General features: G+C 42.9%; 1 protein-coding gene across 1 annotated transcript in view; it reads right to left on the bottom strand.

Moving 5' to 3' along the window:
• Positions 1-580: 580 nt before the first annotated feature.
• GPATCH1 (G-patch domain containing 1) overlaps positions 581-17,754 on the bottom strand; it is a 44,446-nt gene continuing 27,272 nt past the window's right edge. Inside the window, exons 16-20 of the mRNA XM_024734149.1 lie at positions 12,130-12,343; positions 8,192-8,299; positions 6,120-6,217; positions 4,533-4,681; positions 581-861 (exon numbers count right to left, since the gene is read on the bottom strand). Coding sequence (XP_024589917.1) covers positions 831-861; positions 4,533-4,681; positions 6,120-6,217; positions 8,192-8,299; positions 12,130-12,343 — 600 coding nt within the window. The 3' untranslated portion in view covers positions 581-830. The remainder of the gene's footprint in view (positions 862-4,532; positions 4,682-6,119; positions 6,218-8,191; positions 8,300-12,129; positions 12,344-17,754) is intronic.

Below are 17,754 nucleotides of genomic sequence, written 5' to 3'. Positions count from 1 at the left end.
AGACTCAATGCTAGAAAATGACTGCATGGAATTATAACAAAAGAGCAAGGGTTGTCAACCCTGGCAGGTAGAAGTAGAAATGATTTTCTTCCTTCTTTCTCCTTTCACAATTGTTCTGATTTTTCTACGATGTTACTTTGATAATAGAAAAAAACCTCTGCACTCTACTTTTTCTAAAGGTCTCATCTGGGCAGATGAGGCAGCCTCAGAGCAGGGACCCAGGGCTGCGGTGCAGAGACCTGGAGCTTGTGTGACCCAGGGTGTGGGCGCACTCTTCCACTCTTGGTCCCAGTGCTTTTCTCAGACACTTTGGTGGCATCTACCCCGAGAGGCTGAGGCCACCTGCCAGGATCCTGGTACTGTGCTGCCCACTTGGCTCCTGGCCACCAGCACCAACCACATGAGGGAGGAACCACACTCCCCAGGAAAACATGGGAAAGCGACCACCTCCCTCCCACACGGGTCCTTAAGTAAGTCGGACTGTCCTTATCTGAACCTGGCTTTCTTCACAACAAAACCAGAGAAAAGCCTTTGCTTTTCATTTCTTTTTTAAAGTTTCAGGAAATGAAAAATCAAGAAAAAAATAGAAAAATGCCATTTTAATTAAACTGTACAGTCTGAGTTTTTTCCTCTGACACTAAAAGAAGTTAAAAATAGAAATTTCAGCAACCTTCCAAGGCAAGCTTTGAAATGTCAAGGTTTAAAAGAAAAATTATTTTACAGCAAAAATTTACATATAAATACAATCTGTACAATCTATTAACTGAGTGGCCAATGAACTTCCATTCTGGAGGAGATCTGGTACTGGGACAGGTCAGGGCAGAATTCAATTACTGCCTTCTTAGTGGAAGACGCTTCAGCCTAGAAAAGGAAATAAAAGAGAGAGAGGAGGAAAGTTAGATACAAACAGAAAAACCAGACAGTTCAGCAGGGGAGAAGAATGCCAGGCCTCTCCCTGAGCCAAAGTGGCACAAAATACAGAGGATGACCCACACCATGAAAGAAAGTACCGTTTAATCCGCACTCTTAAGATTCTGTTCCCCCCAAGACACACAGAGAGACTCACTCCTCCACATCTCATATTAAGACCCATTTATAAAAGCAAGTTCCAATCCTGGTTGCACACACCTATCTCCTGTATGACCTTTGGAAGGAACTAAAAAAACGAAAAACAAAACCATGTTTGCTCCAGGGCCAAAAGCTCCTGAGCCATTAGTCTTAAATCTCAGCTTCGTGCACACAAGAATGTTCATGGCGGCTCTACTCATCAAGAAGAGCTGGGTCACAATGACTCCAGATTCGTGCTCTACAGCCCCAAAGTGGAAAACCAAATGCCCCCAACAACGGAACAGATGAATACTCTGTGGTGTATCCCATAAAGGAATACTCTATGGCAATGAGAACGAACCAGCTGCTGCTACAATACAGAGGAATCTCACAAGCCAGATGCAAGAGTTCATAGTACATGGGTCCCTTAAATAAATCTGAAACACAGGCGAGAGTAATCAGCGGTGACAGAAGCCAGAGTGGTTACCTTTGGGGGGCGGGGGTGGGGATGCTAAGTGGGAGGGGCTTCTGGAGCGCTGGTTTATTCCCTGCTCTAGGTATGTTCAGGGAGTGAACATGCAGGGAGCTGGGAACTTACAGTGTGAATGCCCTAAAGAGTGCACTTAACTGTACGTTTCCACGTCTGTGAAATTCTAGAATGGGCAAAGCTAACTTACAGGGACAGCAGGAAGATCAGTGTCTCCTGGGGAGGGGATGGAGGGGGCAGACTGCAAGTCCATCCGGAACTAGGCTGTGCCATCACTGAAGGAAAGCAGCAGGGGCCCTTGACAAGAGTGAGACCTCAGCCGGGCGCTGGGGATGCAAGTAAGACCCATGTGGTCGTGACCCTCAAAATGCCCCTTGCAGGAGACAGATGCAGACAGGTAATACACAGAGTGGAGTGAGGCACAAAAGATGGAGGGGGCCCCCTCCAGGCTCCCTGGGGAGAACCCAGGAGGCTTAGGGGTGAGGGGCTATGGAAACTATACCTTTAGCAACCACAAGAGTAATTAAATACATTTCACACCTCAGACGCTGCATTCCCTCTATCCCAGTCCCCCGCCTCAGAGACAAGTGCTCTCAGGGGTGTAAGAACCCCTCCAGCCCTTTTCTATGCAAGGATGTACATACATGTGCATGCGGGGAAATCCAAAGGCCCGTTGACAACAGTACCAGGCATATACGCTGTTCTGCAGCTTCTGGTCTCTAAATGGTTAAGTTTTAGACGCAAGTCAGCACACAGCTACCTGCCCACATTTTCTGACTGCTGTGCTTAGCCCACCCCACCACACCCTCCGGATGGGCACTGAGGGGCTTCCACGTGTGCAAGCGCAAATGCCTCCCCGCAGGAATGACTCATCACATGGCCCCAAATGGTCAAGGGTGAAAATATCAGGTGTTGGTGAGGGTCAGTGGGCCTCCCTGGGCCTTGCTTTCCCCGCCTGTGAGAGGAGGGGACACAAGTCACAGCCTTATGTGAGGATTAAACGAGCCCACACCCATGGTGTGCCTCACTGTGCCTGGCCCGTCCCTATCACCAATGGCACGCGCCCTGAGGAAAGGGAAACGTGAATCAACACAGCCGCTTCAGGGGGCTCTGGATTAAACTGAAATGCTCATATCCGTATTGTTTCTGAACCATGAGAAGGTCCTGTCCATTCTAAAGAAATAAATGAAAAAGAACAAGGCAGCGGCACTTGTCTTTCCAGATGGCAAAATATACTATAAGGCCAGAGTAATTAAAAGAGGGCGGATGAAATAACAGAAAACTGGGGGCTTCCCTGGTGGCGCAGTGGTTGAGAGTCCACCTGCCGATGCAGGGGACACGGATTCGTGCCCTGGTCCGGGAAGATCCCACATGCCGCGGAGCGGCTGGGCCCGTGAGCCATGGCTGCTGGGCCTGCGCGTCCGGAGCCTGTGCTCCGCAACGGGAGAGGCCACAACAGTGAGAGGCCTGCGTACCGCAAAAAAAAAAAAAAATGGCTAAGAAACCAGAACAGAGAATCCAGGAACCAATCCACATGGGCACAGGCATTTAGAATCTGATCAAGCTACACCTCCCTTACCAGCCCAGAGCACCGGTGGGGCCGAGTGGCCAGGGCTCGCGCCTGCCGTGTCCCCTGTCACCCTGGGCCCACAACTGGACTTGCCCTACCTGGTCCCGTGCTGGCCGGGCAGGGCCACCCAGCTGCTCCGGCCCGGGAGCTGGAGGGGAAGGGAAGACAGCGACTTCCAGGCAGGACCATAACAACCTCCAAGACCATCCTCCAACCCGTTGCCCTCGGCTCCTCTGAGGGCCACATTCTAGAGCGGAACAAACTGGGATCCTGAGTAACTTTCTCAATTTAACTTATGTTCCACCGTGCTGTGCCAGTGGGTTGAAAGGGTGTCTTTTCACCGCAGCTCGCCTACTCACTCTCACTACTACAACCGGCCATCTATCTGGAGAAAGGTAAGTTGGATGCCTACCCTACTCTGTTCACACACCCAAAAAGGAAAATAAAACAATTCAAATAGGTTAAACCAAAACAAAACTACAAAAGCATGAGAATAGTCTATATATATATATGTATACAAAATCTTATATTTGGGAAGGCCTTAAAAAGACAAAATGTAAAACATACCAACAACAACACAAAAATTCGTAAAACTGAGTGTTCCCAAAACTAAAGCTTCTGTTCAACACAGATTGTTAAAAGTCATATAACAGGTAACACTCTAAAACACCAAGGATTAATATCCAGAATTATTTTTAAATTCCTAAAAGTCAGTAAAAACAGTACCTGAAAACCAGTATAAAAATCTAACAGAAAACAGAATACTGTGCAAAGGACAGCAGCACATTATTCACAAAAGAGCCCATGGCAAAGGCTGAGACACACAGGAAAGGCTGCTCAGCCTCATTACTGATTCAGGAAATGCAGTGAAGATGACATGCCATTCTTCACCTATCAGGCTGGCAAACATCTCTGTGCTGTTTGTAACTGATGTAATAACAAGGTGCTTTCATAATTTAAATGGATAGAGCCACTTGTGGAAACAATTTAGTGATATTTATTCCTTCTAAATGTTCATTCCCTCTAGATTTATGCTACATAAAGTTATATTATTTATATTAAAAACGTGCAACAAAATGCACGTGTACCTCTGTGTGTGTGTGTGTGTGTGTGTGTGTGTGTGTGTGTGTGTGTGTGTGGCTGCGCAAAAAAGTCTTCAGAGTTACAAAGCAACAGATGACAGAGGTTACTGTGGAGGGAAGAGAGATCTGGGGAGTCGGTCACGGGCCACTTCAAGCCTTATCTGTAAGATCTGAATTTTCACAATGATAATGTATTTACGTATTACTTATGCAATTAAAAGTTAACTTTTTAAAAACGAGTTAAAGCACAAATTTATCATTTCTGACATTTCCCTCTATGCAAACACAGCGAGGTTTCAACGAGCCTCTGAGGGTTTCTGAAAGCCTACTGTCTCCTGTCACCTACCGTCTCAGCAGCTCCTGGGGTGACAGGTCTGCGGCCCCTTCTTCATCGCTCTGGCTGTCACTGCTGTTCGTACTCTCGGAACTACTACTTTTCTCTGACTTTTTATTCTTTTGCTTGCCTTTGTGTTTGTGCTTCCGGTGTTTCTTTTTCTGAAATAAATAAATAAATCAAGGAGAATAAATGGGTGTTTCCCTTCCTAATCCCACGCACTGGCAGGCTAATGAGGCATTTGGTTGCTGGAGTCATATTCAAAAACAAAAAACTTCACTTGGGGGACCTTTAGCCTGGTGTGGGACAGACCAGGACACACAACTGGGCACACCCTCCACCGCGCATATGCTCACAGAATTGATCTTCTGGCGACAGACACAGCAGGACCAAGCAGGCACAGGCAGGACCCCATCATGACACTCAGCCCCCATCTCATCCAAGGTGACCCCATCCCCCCACCGCCCCGCCCGTGAACCTGCCTGCTCCATTTCTTTAGCCATATGTGACAAACCACATATCAGGATGACAAGCTCCCTGGAAAAGCACAAAGAAGAAACTGGTAGAAGGTCAGAGAACAGCACATAAGCCGGTGAGAAACACGTTAGTTTGGTTTTCAAATCTGTCGGCACCAGTTTCTTTCCTTTCACTCCAGGAGAACTTCTCTTACCTTCCATGCCCAAGAATCCCTTTTTCAGATAGCCAAAAGAGGAACTGTTTCTAATCAATTCTACTACTACCCAGATCACTGTGGGTACCCAGCACTAACTAACATTAACTGAATTAAAAGCCTGTGCCATAACTCAAAAGAAGACACAGATGTTGAGACAGCAGTGTCAACAGTGTTCTTTAAGCGTCCATCACTTCAAATGGCAAGCTACAGACCCAAATCTCTATTTGTAATGATGACAAAGTAGTTGAGAAATGTTCAAACTAATACCTTCCTTTAATACTGAATGATAATCAATATCAAATGTTTTTATTCATTATCTAAATATTTTATTAAAAACAATTGTCTTATTAAACACAATAATTAACTATTCTGTTATTTAATACTCAACCATTACTCTAAGATATTTAATATATTTCTTTGGCCGAGCAACTTGCAGGATCTTAGTTCCCCGACCAGGGATTGAACCTGGCCCCCACAGTGAAAGCCCCGAGTCCTAACCACTGGACCGCCATGGAATTCTCAACTCTAAGATATTTAAATGTCCTTTTTTCCTACTTTTTAATGTTCATGAATAAAAAAAAACTTTTAAGTAGAACTGAATAAGATATTCTGTCTAAAAGAAAAACAGGACTTCCCTGGCGGTCCAGTGGTTAGACTCCTCTGCGCTTCATGGCAGGGGGCACGGGTTCGATCTCTGGTCAGGGAAGATCCCGCATGACGTGCGATGTGGTCAAAGCAAAAGAAAAAAAGCAAAGTTTTTCTGAAAATCGAGGGTTTCCACTGACTATCAACATTTCTGTCAAGGCGTAGAGAGACCTGTGGCCTCCATTTGACTGGCTTCATGGGTCAGCCCTGGAGGCTGGTCTAGACGACAGAAGCAGGGGCATCTGACCCCACACACTGATCCTGCTACACCCAGAAGTTACCTTCTCTTTCTTCCGTCTGTGCTCTTTCTTGGTCTTGTGTTTTTCTTTGTTCTTTTTATGTTTCTCTTTGAGAGGTGCCTCAAGTTTCTGACGAGCATCTGAAACACGAATGTAATAAAGACATTACTTAGAGACTATAGGGGAAGAGAAGGCTAAATGACTGAGTTAGGAGTCTGACGTAGACAGATGTTTACCATTAAGGCAGAACTCCTGCCCTGCCTCACTGATAAACAAGCAGATTAGCATATCACGTTGCAGATCTATATTTAGAAACTGCCAGAAACCTCAACCTAAGACCAGAGTGATCCAATGGTGTCTGGCCACAGTCTTATCTGCCAGATGAAGATAAAGTCAGAACAGAATGCCTACCAGCCTTCTGTCATTTAACATCCTCAGGTAAACTCAGAGATAGACCAGAGTCTGAATCTGGCTCTGTCAGCAGGTCTGTGGTCTTTGGCATGTCGCTAAACCTCTCCAAGTCTGTTTTCCTGTCTGAAAAATGGGGAAAATAAGAATCCCTATCCTTTTGGGGACACAGAGGGGATTAGATGGGACCGTGCGCATGAATCCCATAGCCCAGAATCTGGCACATAATTGTCCGCCCCTGTGACACCGTCCACCCTTTACAAAAGCACATTTCATGTGAGTTTGTCTTATAAGCAGAAACACTAAAAAATTAGCACCAAAACAAAATAATGTACTTGATCATTAAAAATGAGTAAACATGGCAGAAACAGAGACATAGATGTAGAGAACAAACATATGGACACCAAGGGGGAAAGTGGCAGGGGTGGTGGTGGTGGTGGTAGGTTGAATTGGGAGATTGGGACTGACATGTATACACTAATATGCATTAAATGGATAACTAATATGAACCTGCTGTATAAAAAAATAAATTAAATTAAATTAAAAAAAAAAAAAAGACTAAACAAGTTGCATGCACTCCACTTCTCCACCTCCAAATTCTGACCAAAACGTTTTCATAGGTCATTAACTTCCAGGTCATCAAACCAGCAGAAAATTATCTGTAGCAGAAACAGTGTAAGTCATTAAATCAACTTTTTTCTACCTAAAGAAAAATTCCAAGGTATTTCAGGAGTATGGTTTATTTCTCAAACCCAGTTAACCAATGCCTGCAATTTTCTAGTCCTACAGTTTGGTCAAATGTTTCCCAGGTTGACCTCCCCAAACTTTTTTTTTTTTTTGATGCTAGTTTTTGGAAAATAGCCCATAGACCAAATTAAGTTATCAACTATTACAAGGTTATCAAGAACCATCTGGGAAATGGGCATAACTAACTTAGCTTTCAAGTGCCGACACTTATTTTAAACTAAAGATCTGAACAATTACACAAATGAGAAATATATTCACCACAATTTTTCAAAACTTCACACATTTGACTCCTCTCTGCTTTCATCTCTTTGAAGGCTGGGTTAATTAACCAAGCCACTATGCATATGTGGGCACTACAGGAAACTATAAAGTACATAATAGAATTTTATGTCATTTCTATATCTGGGCCCTATTATCAGATGTTTGTTAACTCAGCTTTCAAAGAGATGCCAATCAGTCTAAATATTTTAACATGAGATGTCAGTTTAAGCTGGCACTGAACAGAAGTTGTTAACAGATATTGGGGGAGGAGGATGAGCTGTATTTACTTCTGAAAGGATTAGTTTTATTTTATTTGCTGCATTAGCCAAAGTATAAAGAAGTCTCAGAATATCCTTCTCCCTACAATTCCTATCCCATTTTGTGCCCTATATTTCTACTTTTTTATCTCTATATGTGACAAAATTTGAGATACTTAGGGCCCTATCTGTTAAAAAGTTAAAAAAAAAAAATTAAAGGACTCTAAGGCTGAAAAGCAACACCTATCATTTACGCACAAGGTGGAAGCACTGATTTTCCAAACAGGGCTGAGAACGGATAAACTAGAAACAAACATATATATTTGGTCAGCCTCATGCTGGATTACGTTGGCAGACAGAACAATGTGGTTAGAGTTGTCCTATCTTGGGGGAGACTCTGGCCCCAAGGCAAACAGATGACATAAGGAGCTCTCGACTCACTGGGGCAGAAGACGGGAGGCAGCCGCGGGCCAAACTCTTCTCTTTCATCTATCTGTATCTTCTGAATCGGGAAGAAAGGTGAGGGCTCCTGGGGTGCTGGCTCACTAGCTGAAAAACACCAGGATATTAATTTTAGATACATGCCAAATATTAATGTGCTTGAGTCTTCAATTAATGTCTGTTTTTACCAGATAGCATGTGCTTTTCGTCAGCACCCCGCGTAACTAGCTCACGTCAGGTGCTGAGGACACAGCAGTGAACACACAGGCCCAACCTCTGACCTCCTGGACATTTGAGTTGGGATGTTGGTCACACAAGGGCACCTGCAAGCAGGTGCCCCAGGGGCTGTACCACAGGGGTGGCGAGGGTACTTGTGGCACACGCTCCACATCACCTGAGACCTAAAAGGTTGAAACACCATCAGGACTTCCCTGGCAGTCCAGTGGTTATGACCCTGCACTTCCAGTGCAGGGGGCATGGGTTTGATCCCTGGTCGGGGAACTAAGATCCCACATGCCATGTGGCGTGGCCAAAAAATAAAAACAAAAACAACAATGTGATTAAGCTAGCCAAGAGGACTAAATACAATATCGCAAAAACTGAAATAAATAAATAAAAATAAAAGGTAGAAACACAACCTCAAGGAAGGGCCATCTCAGGAGAATAAAGACTTACAAATAAACAGGATGTATGGCTTCGCTGGTGGTGCAGTGGTTAAGAATCCGCTTGCCAATGCAGGGGACACAGGTTCAAGCCCTGGTCTGGGAAGATCCCGCATGCCGCGGAGCAACTAAGCCTGTGCGTCACAACTACTGAGCCTGTGCTCTAGAGCCTGCGAGCCACAACTACTGAGCCCACGCACCACAACTAGTGAAGCCCGTGCGCCTAGAACCCGTGCTCAGCAACAAGAGAAGCCACCGCAGTGAGAAGCCCGCACACCACAACCAATAGTAGCCCCCGCTCGCTGCAACTAGAGAAAGCCCGCGCACAGCAACGAAAACCCAAGGCAGCCAAAAATTAATTAATTAAAAAACAGGATGTAAGACTATGTCCCAGCTCAGAAGGCTTCATTTCACTCAAAATAAATCGTCAGAGGAGAAAAACTGAATATAAACAAATTATCGTGTTCACATTAATAATCTCGTTTTTTAAAAAGAGATGATTAGGTTTTCAGAGAGAAGAGAGAAAGATGGGGAAAGTCCGGAAAAATATGCATCAAAGCATTAATGGTGGTTATCTCTGGGAAGGGGGAATTCCCAGAGACTTAAGCTTTTTACATTTCTTTTCTTTTCTTTTTTTTTGGCTGCGTCAGGTCTAAGTTGTGGCGTGTGGGATCTTCTGTTTTGGCGTGCGGGCCTCTCTCTAGTTGTGGCACAGGCTCCAGAGCACACAGGCTCAGTAGTTGCACCACTTGGGATCTCTAGTTGTGACGTGCAGGCGCAGTAGTTGAAGCATACAGGCTTAGTTGCCGCGTGGCACGTGGGATCTTAGTTCCCCAACCAGGGATCGAACCTGCATCCCCTACATTAGAAGGCAGATTCTTAACCACTGGACCATCAGGGAAGTCCCTATATTTCTATATTTTTAAACTTTTCAAGTAATATATGACTCTGTAATAAAAAAATAAGTTGTTTTTTTCTCACAAAGAAAAAAATAGGCTGACATTTGCAATCACCTAAGAACAAACAATATTTTATATCTCTATGTAACTTTTTGGTTAAAGGCCCTCAAAAATTAAACCCAAGTCCACCACAGACTGAAAGGGCAGGCAGAACAATCTAAAACTGAGATGGGAAATTCTGTCCACCCACCCAAACATCTGAAAAGTCTCCCACCCTTGCAAGCACCAGACAGCCTCCTTTCCTATGCCCAAACTCCTGGCTGGGGTAAAGAGAACAAGTAGACAGGCTACTAACCAGGTGTTAGACTCACAGTAACGAGAACAGACACCATCTACCAAGTGCTACTTATGTGCCAGGCAATGCCCATCTGATGGCTGTTCCAGAGCATACAATCTGCCCTACAGAGAGGAAAGCAGGAAGAAACCCTGTATATGTCATTACCAAATGTTTTCCACTAATCCTGGCACCTAATCAGCAACCAGGTTAAAAAAAAAAAGAAGCTATTTTTTAAATGAAAATTTTACTATTTTTTAATTCTCCTCAACTAGGATAAGTAGGAAAATCAATATTATCAAACACATCTTTATTTATTTAAAAAAAATTTTTTTTTGCAGTATGCGGTCCTCTCACTGCCGTGGCCCCTCCCGCTGCGGAGCACAGGCTCCGGACACGCAGGCCCAGCGGCCATGGCTCACAGGCCCAGCCACTCCGTGGCACGCGGGATCCTCCCGGACCAGGGCACGAACCCGCGCCCCCTGCATCGGCAGGCAGACTCTCAACCACTGTGCCACCAGGGAAGCTCCTCAAACACATCTTTACATCCTAAAAATACACCAGAGATTTATACCAGATAGAGAGAAAAAAGGAAAAAAAAAGAACTCTGCTCCACCCCATTTAAAGATACAAAAGATTATAAATCATAGAAATATTTTTTTGGATCTGTCTACTAAGGCAAGGAAACAAAAGCAAAAATAAATAAATAAGGGACCTTCCTGGAGGTCCAGTGGGTAAGACTCTGCACTCCCAATGCAGGGGGTCCGGGTTTGATATCTGGTTGGGGAACTAGATCCCGCATGCATGTTGCAACTAAAAGTTCACATGCCACAACTAAGGAGCCCACATGCTGCAACTACGGAGCCAGGGAGCCGCAACTAAGGAGGCTGCCTGCCGCAACTAAGAGCCGGTGCAACCAAATAAATATATAACTAAATAAATACTTTAAAAAAACCAAAAAACAAATAAGACCTAATTAAACTAAAAAGCTTTTGCACAGCAAAGGAAACCATCAACATAATGGAAAGACAACTGCTGGTATAAATCTTGTGGGGTTTTTTTTTCCATCATCCTGGTTTTGGTATCACCTCACACTTGTCAGAATGGCTACCATCAAACAGACCACAAATAACAAATGTTGGTGAGGATGTAGAGAAAAGAGAACCCTTGTACATTGTTGGTGGGAATGTAAATTGGTGCAGCCACTGTGGAAAATAGTACAGAGGTTCCTCAAAAGACTAAAAATAGAACTATCATGTGATCCAGCAATTCCATTCCTGGGTATATTTCCAGAAAAAAAACGAAAACTCTAAGTCGAAAAGATACATGCACCCTAATGTTCACAGCAGCATTATTTATAATAGCCAAGATATGGAAGCTCCCTAAGTGTCCATCAACAGACAAATGGATGAAGAAGATATGGTGTATATACACAATGGAATCCTACTCAGCCATAAGAAAGAATGAAATTTTGCCATTTGCAACAAAATGGATGGACCTGGGAGGGTATTATGCTAAGTGAAGTAACTCAGACAAAGAAAGACAAATACCATATGTTACCACTTACATGTGGAATCTAAAAAATAAAACAACTGAATGAATATAACTAAACAGAAACAGACTCACAGACATAGAAAACATACTCATGGTTACCAGTGGGGAGAGGGAAGGCGGGAGGGGTAAACGAGGGGTAGGGGATTAAGTGATACAAACTATTATGTACAAAATATATAAGATACAAAGATATATCATACAGCACAGAGAATATAGCCAATATTTTATAACAACTTTAAATGGAGTACAATCTACAAAAATTTTGAATCAGTATGTTGTACACCTGAAACTAATATAATATTGTAAATTAACTATAATTAAATACAATTTTTTTTAACTTAAAAAATACGAAAGATTAAAACATCATCAAAAAATCATCAATTGCTAATTATCCTGGTTCCAAATTACACACTAAATGAAGAAAGCAGCTTCTCTAGAAACATCATTGCTTTCTTTTTTAGATCCCAAAGTCTAAAATATTTGACACACCTTGTGCCACAGATGACGTTTCCACCACATCAGCCTCTTGGGAACCTCTGAAGTCGGCTTCCCTGGTACCCTCCTGATCATCCTCACTGTCGCCCTGCTCATCCTCAGAGGATGAAGACTTTTCATCTGAGGAGCTGGCAAAGATGGCTTTGAATAAGTCCATGGATGGGCGGCTACCCTCTCCTTCAGTCTGTGAATCCACACCTTTGTTTACCTGTATTAACAGTGAAATAACAGTCAGAAATGAAGAAGCAAGGGTGAAAGGAGACACGTGTTCAAGAACATGGCACCCGTGCACACACACACAGGCACGCATGCATACATATGCACACATACTTGTGTTTGTGCTCCTTTACATGGGTCTCCACACCCACGCACTGCCTAACTAAAGAATGATCACTCACATGGCATCTGATTCAACACCTGTAGATTGTGCTGACTGGTAGAAGCAGCTGAAGCTATACGTGGAAACAGGTCATTTATCAGAATTGCAAAGGACCCAGAAAAAGGCAGTAGGGACTAGCACAGTGCCTCTGTCCTGTTTTCAAAAGTCGTCTATCTGAGCCTTCAGAGGTCCCACATGAAAGGTAGTGAAGACAGTGTACTCGTATAAAAGTGCTGAAGAGAAAACTGGGGGCCTCCACACAATGGGGAGGGTACCGAGAACAAGCCAACAAAATGGTCCTGGAGCTCCCCTCTGCAATTACACGTCACCCTTCCTAAAAGCAACCCAGGTATGGAGAGTCAGGTGAGCCAATAAAGAGGCAGTGACTTGGTATACACTCCATTCTATAAACAAGGAGCAAAGGTATGAAGAAGACATGGCTCCCACGTCCTAACAGCTAATCACCAGACAGACATGGGGTGATCTAACGTGCTAAGTGTGAACAGCAGTGATGAGAGAGCCTAGGACTGGCCTAGATCAGAACCCACTTCAGTCCTTCCATTTTACCACTGAAGAACGTGCGTCAGGGGCGACAAGAGGCTCTGTCAATGACACACGCGTGCTACGTGCCCAGGGTGGGTCTGGACTCTACCACCAGCTCTCCTTGCTCTCGGCCTGGGGTCCCTCCCCAGTCCCACACCACCTCCAATTTCTGAAGCAGAGTTACAAATATGCACGTGAGGAAAACCGACACAAGATAGTGGAATTTATGATTTTAAAGTAAACCCTTTTCACAGAAAAAAATTAAGGAAGAAAAGCATACCACTGCCCACTAAAAATAACCAGGACACCTTGGAGTAAGGACTGATTCTAGAGCTGGGGCTGAGAAATAAAAAGATGAGGCCAGAACATCTTACTGTGCCCAGAAAGTGAGGACATGCTCAGAGGGTAAAAGGGACACTTCAACAGGACACAGAAGCCAACTTGAAGGGGCTTCAACTAACCAAACTAGCACAATTGGAGCATTAAAATAAATAATGATAGTACTGAATTATCCCTCTCGATAAAATAGGAAACTGTGGGTCCACAGTGACATAAATAGTTTGATGAAGGACAGGGTATTTATATATTTCAAAGCTCTTAAATGTGTATTAAAGTACAAATTAATAAGAAATGAATAAATAAAAGTACTTAACTACAAAGGGGAAAAGACTGACTTCACAGTGGAGAAGTCTGGCAGACACCACCTTACTCGAATAATCAAAGTGAACATGAGTAACGGGAAAAATCATCATCGTGTTCTACTTGGCAGGACACAGCGAAAACACAGCAGCATCCCTTCTGAGGTTTTCCTGCCAAAAATGCAGAACCAGAATCTAATCCTGAGGAAATGCCTGATAAGCCCAAATTGAGGGGTATTCTACAAAATATTGGCCTGTAATCTTCAAAAGTAACAAGATCACAATTCCGCGCTCCCAATGCCGGGGGCACAGTTTCGATCCCTGGTCAGGGAACTAAGATCCCACATGCCGCACAGCTTGGCCAAAAAAAAAAAAAATTAAATTTAAAAAATTAAATTTCACTTTTAAAATAAATTTTAAAAATAAATTTAAAAGAAAAGTATCAAGATCATGAAAGTCAAGGGAATACTGAGGAACTGTTCCACACTGAAGAAGACTAAAGAGACATGACAGCTAAATGCAACAAGTGATGCTCAGTTAAATTCTTTTGCTATAAAGGACATGATTAGGACAACTAGTGGAACTTGAATGGGTCTGAGGATTGGACAGTAGTAATGTATCAGTGTTAACTTCCTGATTTCGATAGATGTACTGTGCTTATATAAGAGAATGCCCTTCTTTAAAGGAAACACAGGTGTGACAGGGCATCTGGTTGGCAACTTATACCCAAGTGGTTCAGGAAACAAAATTATCTGTACTGTATTTAAACTTTTAAGATTGTTTCAAAATTTTAAAAATTATAGAAAATGTCAGGAGAGAGAGGCTGACAGTAAAACACAGGAAATCATGGCCACAATTCCCTAGAAAAGTCATGGATCATATACCTTTATGGCAAACCACAGATACCAATGTCACATGCATGGACCATAACTGAATGACAGTGTTTGCAGACAGTCTTGGCCTTTAATAATGTCTACATTATTAATGTACATGAGTACATGAGATATTCAACTCTCAGATAACTACAGAAGCTGATCTTTTTTGTTTTTATTTTTTTTGGAATATAATAGGAGCTGTACTGAAATTAAATAACAACGCACACCAAACACACAAGACTGTATCTGCAAAGCTCCCTCACCACCCCCCACCTTCCACCAGAAGTGTGCACATTCCCATTTGTGCTGTCTCAGCTTTCAGGGAAAGAAATTAAATAACCCAGAAAGGGAAAGAGACCCTCCTAAGGTCACAAGCTAAAAAGTGAAAAAGCAAGAACCAAGACATTCCAGCCAAAATTATCTAAATACTATCTCAACATGATTTGAGAAAATCTAGAAGGCTTTCTAATCCAATGACCATATCACACAGCCAGAATCCCTGGGTAGGGTTTTATGCCATTAAAACCCAAATGGAGTGGTTCCAAATCCGTGGTGGCATGGGTAGTGGCTGCAGCTGCCAGGCTCTGAAGGAGGGGAACCCTTTCCTCTGACCACAGGAGCTGTGGTCCAAACGGTCTGGAGTGAATCCTATTGCTGTTTTCCCCTTCCTGCCCTCTTGCCACTTGACTCCAGGCAGAAACAGTCACAGGAAGTGCAAGGCAGAGCAGGCAAACTAAAGTCCCAGCTTTCTGACTGGAGGACTTGAAGGGGGAGCCCAGAGTCAGAAAATGTAAGGAATGGGTCTTCCCTGGTGGCGCAGTGGTTAAGAATCCGCCTGCCAATGCAGGGGACTCAGGTTCAATCCCTGGTCCGGGAAGATCCTACATGCCGTGGAGCAACTGGGCCCGCGTACCACAACTACTGAGCCTGCGCTCTAGAGCCCACAAGCCACAACTACTGAAGCCCGCGCGCCTGGAGCCCATGCTCCGCAACAAGAAGCCCACACACCGCAAGAAGAGTGGCCCCTGCTCGCCACAACTAGAGAAAGCCCGCACACAGCAACGAAGACCCAACGCAGCCAAAAATAAATAAATAAAATAAATTTATAAAAAAAAAGAAGAAGAAAATGTCAGGAAGATCACGAAGAGGAGGAGCTCAAGAGGGTGATCCTATATAGTGGTTTATGAGCTTCTCGCTCACCTCTGAGCTCATGGATCTGATTCCATGAGCAAATCAAAGCCTCTGATAACAGAACTATGGGATTAACTACCAGCCAGGTCCCAGACCAACCACCAGGAAGAGCACATACAGGAAAGATCTGAAGAGTACTATAAAGGCTTTGAAAACCGAAGGACATTTCAACCCAGATGGGTTGGAACTTGTAGCCTGAACCTAATTAGGTCGATTGTCTGCTAAAGCAAAATAAAAGAACAAAACAAAAAGGCAACATTCTCCTTAGAATTTAAACAAGACCCAGGGTCTCATTACATAATATTCAAAGTATCCAGAGTACAAGGCAAATTTACTTGGTATACAAACAACCAGGGAAATCTCAACTTGCAGAAGATAATCAGCAAACACCAACCCCAAATGACAAAAACCAAAACGACAAAAATGTTGGAATTACGAGACAGACTTTAAAGCAGCTATTATGACCCTGCTCCAAGAATAAAGACAAATGAAGAAAAGATTAAAAAAAAGGTCTCAGCAAAGAAATAAAAGATATAAATACAATAACCCAAATAAAAAATTCAGGGCTCAATAGCAGAATGGAGATGACAGAGGACTCAGTGAACTTGAAGACAGATCAACTGAATTTACCTGATTTAAACAACAGAAAGGAAAAAAAGATTCTGAACCTAATTAGGTCGATTGTCTGCTAAAGCAAAATAAAAGAACAAAACAAAAAGGCAACATTCTCCTTAGAATTTAAACAAGACCCAGGGTCTCATTACATAATATTCAAAGTATCCAGAGTACAAGGCAAATTTACTTGGTATACAAACAACCAGGGAAATCTCAACTTGCAGAAGATAATCAGCAAACACCAACCCCAAATGACAAAAACCAAAACGACAAAAATGTTGGAATTACGAGACAGACTTTAAAGCAGCTATTATGACCCTGCTCCAAGAATAAAGACAAATGAAGAAAAGATTAAAAAAAAGGTCTCAGCAAAGAAATAAAAGATATAAATACAATAACCCAAATAAAAAATTCAGGGCTCAATAGCAGAATGGAGATGACAGAGGAAAGACTCAGTGAACTTGAAGACAGATCAACTGAATTTATCTGATTTAAACAACAGAAAGGAAAAAAAGAGAGTGAAAAACAGAACAGAGGCTCAACGACCTACAGGACGAATTCAAAAAGTATTACATTTATGTCATCAGAGTCTCAGGAGAGGCACGAGAGTGTGGTGCAGAAAATATATTTGAATAAAATAATGGCTGAAAATGCCCCAAATTTGGTCAAAGACAAACTTAAAGATTCAAGAAATTCATAAAACCCCAAACAAAATAATCTCAAAGGAATGCACACCCAGATATATCACTACCAAACAGCTAAAAACCAAAGACAAAGTGAAAATCTTGAAAGGAGCCAGAGGAAAAGTCACATCACTACAAGGACAGGAACAACAATGTGAACGACTGTAGGTTTCTCATCAGGAACTACAAGGCCAGAAGGAAGTGGCACAACATTTTTAAAGAGCTAAAAGAAAAGACCTGTTGACCCAGAATTCTACATCCAGCAAAAACATCCTTTAGGAGTGAAGATGGAATACAGGATATTCTCAGATGAAAGAAATTTAAGAGAATTAGTTGTTGGAACTGCTGTAAAAGAAATGCTACAGGAAGTTCCTTAGACAGAAGGAAATGATAAGAGAAGGAAACCTGCGATTTCCCTGGTGGTCCAGTGGTTACGACTCTACACTTGCACTGCAGGAGGCATGGGTTCAATCCCTGATCGGGGAACTAAGATCCCACATGCTGTGCAGCACAACCAAAAAAATCAAAGAATTAAAGAAAAATTTTTTTAAAAGAGGGAAACCTGGAACTTCAGGAACAGAAATGATAAATATCCAAGTAAATCAAATAGACCATTATCTCCTCAGCAGTTCTCTAAAATGTGTATAACAACTGAAAGCAAAAATTTAAATATTGTCTGATGAGGTTTTCATTAT

Source organism: Neophocaena asiaeorientalis, unplaced genomic scaffold (genome assembly GCF_003031525.2).
Source record: "Neophocaena asiaeorientalis asiaeorientalis breed wild unplaced genomic scaffold, Neophocaena_asiaeorientalis_V1.1 scaffold280, whole genome shotgun sequence".
Taxonomy (NCBI): domain Eukaryota; kingdom Metazoa; phylum Chordata; class Mammalia; order Artiodactyla; family Phocoenidae; genus Neophocaena; species Neophocaena asiaeorientalis.
The sequence above is the reverse complement of the archived record's forward strand: the minus strand, read 5'-3'. Positions and strand labels throughout refer to the sequence as shown.